General features: G+C 39.6%; 1 protein-coding gene across 1 annotated transcript in view; it reads right to left on the bottom strand.

Moving 5' to 3' along the window:
* Window positions 1-8,174, bottom strand: part of anos1 (anosmin 1) — a gene marked incomplete at its 5' end in the record, with an annotated part of 59,976 nt that overhangs the window by 46,945 nt on the left and 4,857 nt on the right. Inside the window, 1 exon segment of the mRNA XM_014018696.1 lies at window positions 4,087-4,134. Within this exon segment, the coding sequence (XP_013874150.1) occupies window positions 4,087-4,134 (48 nt within the window).

Raw genomic sequence — 8,174 nt, 5'->3', positions numbered from 1 at the left:
ATATATATATTTGGGTGAGTATGCAGCACTTTGTGGCCCTCTGGTAAATGATGGATGTGGCCCCTTCCATCACTTAAGTTGCCCAACCCTGCTTTAAAATTATAACATTAAATTAAAATATCCACATTTTTGTTCAAGTCCTCCACTTTTGTAAACATTGTTTTAAAAACAAAACCATTAAAAAGGTTGTTAGCAACTGTTACTACTAAGATATTGTTATAGCAATATGCAGTATTTTCTGTAGTAATATTAGGTTTAAATCAAAACAATTAGATTATGCCATCTGTATTGAAAGTGTTAATTAAACTTTGTGTAAGCGTATGTTTTGCTTAAGGCTGTCTTAACATCCAAACCCAAATTAAAATTAAACTATACTAACAAAGAAGGGATAAACACACAAGCGCCTTAAAAAAAGGAAAGAAAACTCCCCGCTGAGTTATTATAAAACCTTTAAGTGAAAGTTTCCAATCCTCAGCAAACAAGCTTCTGATTCAACCGGCCCTGAAAACAGACAGAACAACTGAGGAGGAAGGTTGCCCATTTTATTTTGGCGTGAGAAAATGTGGGGGTTGGTCGAGAGGGGGGTGGGATTTGACAGTGGGCTTTAAAAAACACTTTTGAATGTGACATAGTAGCATTCCAGTGATTGTTACTCAATAAGAAAAAAGAAAAGAAACATTCTAAACATGAAAAACGAAGCCACACGTAATCAAAAGAGTAAACACTTATTTGTGTGATGGAATTTGAATGTTGTGGTGCAATGGATGGGAAAGAACCATTAGAAGAGTCACCGGACACATCAGTGAAAGATGTGTCTRACTCATTTGCCTTCAAACAACAACTCAGACAGTGTCGCTCTTCAAAACATTCTAAAACATCTCATTTTGCAAAACGTTAAAAAGATCTAAAAAGCTGCCATATCGTTGATCACTTTAAATCAGCTGTGTATATGAAAGGAAAATATAAATCATGTTCAGGGTAGTCACTGTTCTTGCAAGAAAAGCCTGTAACTCCTCAAACAATAAAAAAGTGATAGCCTCTTTCCTGTGGTTAACTTATCCAGACACAATGTCCTTTCTCCTAGTCCTTCCCTGAGAGACGTTTGAGCAATGAAGCATGCCACTGTGTTGCACACTAGCATTTTGGTGCCTTGAGTCAATGCTGGCATTTGATGTGGAGCCTGGATCACACCCGCTGCGGGGGGGGTAGTGGGGGACGACCCCTGTAACTACAGATAGATAGATGACTTTATTATTCCCAGAGGGAAATACGGTCAGCTATGCTCTGGAAATGTCTGCTTTTGCATAAACTCATGCACACGCACACAAAATCTATTTACTTTGGTCCACTGGAGGCGGGGGGGTGGACGACAAACACCGGGGGTAGTTTTTATAACTTTTCAAGAAGTATATCAGAACTTCTCCAGGTTTGATGATTAAGGAGACAAAATGGTAACAGTTTGTAGCTTGTGAAAATGCCCGCTACCCTGTTGATCCCCTGCTGAACACAGTTTGTCCGCTGCTCCTGTGGTATGGCATTATAATGACCCCCCACCCCTCCAAATGCCACCTCAGTCCATTCAGAAGAGAGCGAGGGTAAGCAGTTTAATTATCATGACAATAGGGAAGCTGAAGGCGGGGGACAAGTCGGGACACAGCATACGAAATGACCACATTTACTGATCGCAAATGGCGAACTGGATTTTATGTACAGGATCACAGCATCTTTAGCAACTATCAAACAGGTGCTCTTAACTTTTACTTTCTCAAAAGCTCCTTAACAGAGTTCCCTAATGGACAGACCTGCCCTCAAACAGCCACCCCAGAGCCATGTCTTTGTYTCTCTGTTTGACCGTGTGCCGTTCATGAAGTCAAGAGGCTAATCAGCGGCTGCAGAGCTATTCACAGGGACACACTGTATATAGCGTGGGCCCATTTAGCAGAATTGTTCGAGTGGCCACAATAGATCTGTTTTGATACAAGCCCTGAGTGTGCACTCGAACCATTGATGTGGAATTGAAAGTGTGGTGATGTTTGCTCCCAAAACATTGACTTCTTTCTACAAATTGAACCTAAGCACCAAGCCCTGCCCCTGCAATCCCGAACAGCTGAACCAAAACCTCGGATTCAATTAAATTAATTAAATTTGGAGAGCCCTCGAAACTGAACTGGCAGCGCAGTGGAGTGTCAGCGCTATAGAGCCGCAACACAAACATGTCATTATTTTTAAGGGCTCACATCAATTCCAGCCTCGTGTTTTTAAAGCCTGTATGGGGGATAAAGAAGTGCTAACAGGCAGGTTTGTTATAGCCAGGAGAAAAAGAAGTTCATTAAAAAGTTTCTGGATGTTTGAGGCATTTCATAGTTGCTTATGAAATCTGTGTTTTTCTTAAACCTGAAGTCTGCAAATCCACTTTTTAAACATGAGAGTGGAATGACTGACTTTTGTTATCATAGTGAAAAAGAGAAGAAATGTACTGAAAAAGATTCCTAGAAGGAATGCATGTCACCCGTTGCCTTTCAAGCCAGATTTCTGGATAAGATCATCTTATGTTCAAAAATGGAGTTATGGTCGTTTTAGCCGAACACTGAATAAAACCTAATTCCATGCAATAACTCACATAATCTGACATGATCTGTTGGCACCTATTTTTTTATTTTATGATTGACAGTCCCTCCTTTCCCTTTTGGCAGTGATTTGCAAACCGTCAAGGGTGAACCCTGCCTCCTGCACAATGACTGCTGGAAACAGGCACCAGCTTTCCTGCGAGGAAAAGCGGGTAAAAAATGTAGACGGCTGGACGCTTTCAGCAGCGGCCGACATACAAAGGAGGTAGTTCATATGCATAACGTTGGCACAGAATCTCACATAAATAAACTAAGATATTACTTTTTATGGGTGGCTATTTCTCCTGAAAGGGTGATCTATGTAAACCAAAGCAACAGTATATCATGTTGTAAGTAGGATAAGATAAGTAACATGCATTTATACTTGTAGCCCGAACCACAATAGTTATGCTGCAGCCAAGCCAGATGCTTTTTTTTTTTAGGAAAGCATTTGAAATTCAAAAAAGGAATTGAGAAACTGCGCACAGGCAGCTGATACCAGACACTGATTGTGATTAATATTAGCAGCACAAAAAGCCATGTTAAGTGGGCTTTAAAAAAAACTGCAGTCACTCTGTTTTTCAATGACTTTCCAATTAATAACAATCAGTTTGCAAAAATTCTCACTGTGCATTCCTCGGTGACTTATGTCTGTGGATATAGGGGCTGATAAACACACAGAGGAACCACATGCGATTTGTCATCCCTTTACGAAAACATTCTTCCTATGTGCTATTTTGATAAGTTTCTACTGCTTTAGGGGAAAGCCAGAGGAGAGTAGAAACAGATACACAGTTTCATGAAAGGGAGACGTGTTCTCTTGAGGATCTTTATGTAAAAGTGATGAATCCTGGTTTTGCTGCTGGCATAAGGAGATGAGGACCTCTGACAGCTATAGAAAGCCATGCAGAGATTAATGCTTGGACCGCACTCTGCAAGTGCATCCTTCCTCCTATTTTAGATGTGCCGTGCTTAAAGCCGACGGTCTTTATGGCGTATTTCCGAGGGCCTTGTCAGCAGCTCCAGGAGAGTCTGATGTAGTATGTCAGCACTATCTTTTCAGAGGGGTTGTCAACACTAGCTTTGTATCAGCCCTCTTTGAGACAGGGCAGAAAACACAAACAAGCCCTGCGGGATGCACGCTGATGACTGAGATTCTAAATGACAGCAGAAAAGAAAAAAAAACAATCATGCTCTGCTTTCACACACAAGCATTAGTCCGCCGAAGATGTACTTTTTAAACCCTATTCCAATTACAGGAGCAAGGGAGTATTAACAAAAGTAATAAACACTAGCTGATGATAAAAGGATATTTTCTCATGACAGTCTGCATCAACAGTTCAGGGATGTCTGCGGCAGAGCCATGACAAGACAGGTCCTGTCGTGACTGGAACGGTTTTTTTTCCCTCGTATTATTCTCTGATAATGAGGCATGTGCGTGGCATGCATCTCATTCATGAAAAAAATGAAAGCGCATTACCTTGGAGCACTGCTTGTGATTCTGGCACCATACCAAGGATCCATTATTCTGTGAAAGAGAAGGAAAAACATCATTAGTCATCACAAAACACTGTTGAAAATGCATTTGCAACAATCAATCCATCAAACGAACAAGTAAATTTGACCCTCTGCTCTCCAGTCACGATATACCCTTGTGCCGCTTTGCTTAAGGCCTGACTTTTACTGATTGATTAGGGTAATGCGAAAGACTGACTTAAAGTCTGTGTTTATAACCCAGGAGGAGAAGTGGGGTCACTATACCAAGGCTGTGGTACACCTCTGGTCAGTTTTTGAAGAGCACGGTAACCTCTGCTTCTCTGAGAATTTGTTTGATCTCTAAACAAATCTTCTTGAGGTCAGCAAGACAAGTACTGATGTAAGCACTCTTGTGTAGACTGCAGAAAATGTCCTCTAATTGCTGTGCAGGTGGCACCTTTGCCCTCAAACATTTGGTCCTGATAGTGTCGTGAATCCATAAAGCTTTAATGTAAAGGACAAGAAGAGGTAAAATTACATGTACAAGTGGTCATTTCCTGTATTCCTTTAGGTGAAACACTTTAGTATTCTCTGTAGAACATACTTGTGCTTTGCTAGACACTCCAAGTACCTTAATGATAATTCAGTTCTTTTAAAGTTGGTACCAAAGGGGATTGATCTCACCCTAAAATAACTCCTGTCTAAAAACAAAAAAAAGAAAAAAAAGAACTACAGCAAGTAATGGGAATGTTTTTTTACATTTGTCAGTTTTGCTTTATTTGAAAAATATCATTTTCCATTAGGAGGTGTCCCTGTCTAGAAGTGCTACAGCTTCTGTAGGACCGCAACTGCTGCTTTTTGCACCTGAAATAACCGTAAAAATATTTGAACTTAACAAGCATTCATATGAATTATTATGACATTTCTTTGGTTGAAGTTGTTTGGCCTTTCTGCTGCCCTTGGGTCAAAATGACCCACATGGTGGCAAATGGCAAAAATCCACTTTCTTGTTCAGACTAGCTGTTCGTTCTTCAGCAGAGTCAGGAATAAACATATTTTCTTCCAAACTGAGGTCCTTCAAAGAGCCATCTACAATATTTTAAATAAGCTTTCCACTTCAAAAATTTTGAACTATAAAATATATAGCAAACCCGACACCAAGAAAGGAAAGGGATTACATTGTTAAACCAACAACCATGAGTCCAACAGCTATAAATAACCAAAACATATAAAGAGATGTGTGATGCACACAGTGTGGAATGTGGAGGGTCTTTGCTCAAAACCAACCATTTTAAAACACCTTTGATTATGGATTATGCACAGATAATAATATTTAATAATAATTATGTATAAATTAATAAATTAATCACCAACTTGGGGTTGTTTTAGTTAGGAATAGAATCAAAATAAAACTCTTAAATAAAATAATAAATTTAAAAAATGCTGTCTGTGCTAATATAGTCATGAGCTAATACTGCAAAGATTGAAGAGCTGCCTAAAACAAAAGAACTGCAACATTAGGTTAAGCCAAACCTGAGTGCATAATAATTCACCAAGTTACTTGTAGTCCATGACCTGAAACTGGGCTTAGGATCTGGATGTTCCCTGCTCACTCTATAAAAGCAATGAAGCTGTGAAAGACATCCAAACTTTAAGCAACGAGTCTGCTTAAGTTCAATGTCAAGTTCAAAGCCTTTTCTCACAATGTAATCCAGAAGAAATTTCCCATGAGACTGTGGGAGGGAAGTTATCATTACGGAGGTTTAATTTGACATCCAGTGCCAGTAAGTGTTGTGCTTTTAAAGTCAAGGATAGCGGTCAAATGGCTTCAAAGGAATCCAGGATTGGATGGTCATGTCTTTAGAGAATCTCCCTCGCTCTAGACTTGAGATAAGAATGAAAAGTAGAAAAMTGAGCACTAATGAGACCTGGAATACTTGTTTTTGTAACCAAATGAAACTGAAATRAGAGCTGATTTGGCTGAAGGGTWTGTTATGTGTTCATGGGTTTTCAGTCCTTTTGGGTGACATAAAGCACCTGTGCTCTGTCAGGCCTAATTTTGATTAAAACGTTACCTATTCCTCACCAGTGCATCTTTTTGTTCCCATGACTGCAATCCCTGTGGACTTCTCTAACAGATTTTTTTTTAAATGATGAAACCAACCAAGCCGAACCCCTCTGGTGACACGACATAAATAAATCTTTAACATTTACACTGGCGAGCGCCGCTTCCAAATAATTTATTCAGATTGTCACAACTGTAGACCGCATGCTAAATCATCAATCTTTCTTCTGATAACCTTCTTTTTGCCCATCCATCAATCGAGACGGGACCAGAACCACAAAGGAACTAATTTTGCTGTGTGACAGCATCCCTGCTGCAGAGAGGMTCAGTGTGATGTTGCCCCAGCTGTCCAGTCCTGACCCCACCATTTTAGGGACCAACAAGGGAATAATTATAGGTCAGGCCTTTATCCCTCTGACTCACCAGGACATTCCTCTGCACACTGAACATTACGCAGTGCTGAGGACTGACAAGGACTCTGGTGAATGAATTATTTCCAGATATCCTCCGGTGTGACCGAGGTCGAGGAGATGAGGCCGGACAGTGCTGTCCGGACGTCTAAAGGTGAACTCTGCTGCGTTGGTGACAGTGTAGTGACTAGAGAAGCATGTAAAGAGGACATTTATCACTGACATTCATTATGGCTGCTGTCAGCTGACGAGTCCTAACAGATGGCCGGAGGCAAGTTGTATTGTCTAGACAACTGAGAGATAAAACCTTTCTTTCATCTCTGAGGCTACCGGCCCTCCTTTTTGACATTTATAATCTTTTCTAGTAGGTCTTCAATTTGGATTAACCACATCCTCCTTTATTAATTGTGTCTAATCTTGCCTAAACCTTTTTCAGCATTTAAATAATAGAAACCGCCAGTGGGCTATTATATAAAGACCTTGCTAACTTCTGTGTAAGTTAATAGGAGACATGACTTCAAAGAACAGATAAGTCTCTCACWCTGTGTCTTTGTGACAGCTATGGGGGTCTGCAGGCATCACCAAAATAACTTCTCCTCAGCAACACATGTGCAGAACTAAAAAACAAGTCTTAAAATTTGGGGTGAATTATATTTTTCCTTTGCTCTGAAGTTTTGTGTTCACGCCTGGCGTTATGCAGTAGATGTCCTATTTCATTTGGTGGAGGGCAAATTAATAGAGCTACCTGGAAATTAACATTAAGATGTTTTAGGTAAACACTGTAAGCAAAATGCTGCAAAGAAACATCCAAATGTAATGTATTCTTATATTTAATATTGCTACAACCAGCATAACATCCAGTTTGATGTATTCGGTTTTGTTAGGTCAGTGGTGCCCTGTCCTGTTTTTTTAGGGCTACTATCCTGCCTTTTTTTCTTTTCTTTTTTTTTTCTTTTTTTTTTTGTTATTTCTCTGTTTTGACACATCTGATTAAAATGAGAGACTAACAGGCTTCTGAAGATATTGAAGTCATGATGAACAGCAGTGGAACAACTTAAACATGCAGGATAGTGGTCTTCAAGGACCAGGACTGAGCACTACTGTGTTGTGTTCTTCTTTGACAAGCATAAACAATTATTTTGTATGTCTATTAGGGTTGGRCAATTTAGGCAAAAAAATTAATCACGATTAATTGTGGTATTTACCCGATAAAGATTACTTTGACAATTTATCCCACCCCTGGAGTCCCTGGACACTCTTTTGTCCTAGTCCAGGGGTCTGCAACCTTCGGCTCTGGGGCCACATGTGGCTCTTTGGGCCCTCTGCAGTGGCTCTTTGAAAATGTGCYYAAACATTACAGAATACATTTCTGTTGTTTTACACTCACAACAGAAATTAATTTGTATGCAAATATGTGATCAATACTACTAATACAAAAAGTAAAACATGTTAGCTCATGCTAGCCTGGTGTTTACTTAAATATTAATGAAATTCAGCATAAACTACATATGGTATTTTTCTTTTTTACATGAATATGGTATTTTTATTTGTCCTGATATGTATAATAAATCAATAATATAATTACAAAAAGTAAAACATGTTAGCTCATGCTAGCCT

Source organism: Austrofundulus limnaeus, unplaced genomic scaffold, assembly GCF_001266775.1.
Source record: "Austrofundulus limnaeus strain Quisiro unplaced genomic scaffold, Austrofundulus_limnaeus-1.0 Scaffold199, whole genome shotgun sequence".
Classification (NCBI taxonomy): Eukaryota; Metazoa; Chordata; class Actinopteri; order Cyprinodontiformes; family Rivulidae; genus Austrofundulus; species Austrofundulus limnaeus.
This window is presented reverse-complemented; position numbering and strand designations above follow the sequence as displayed.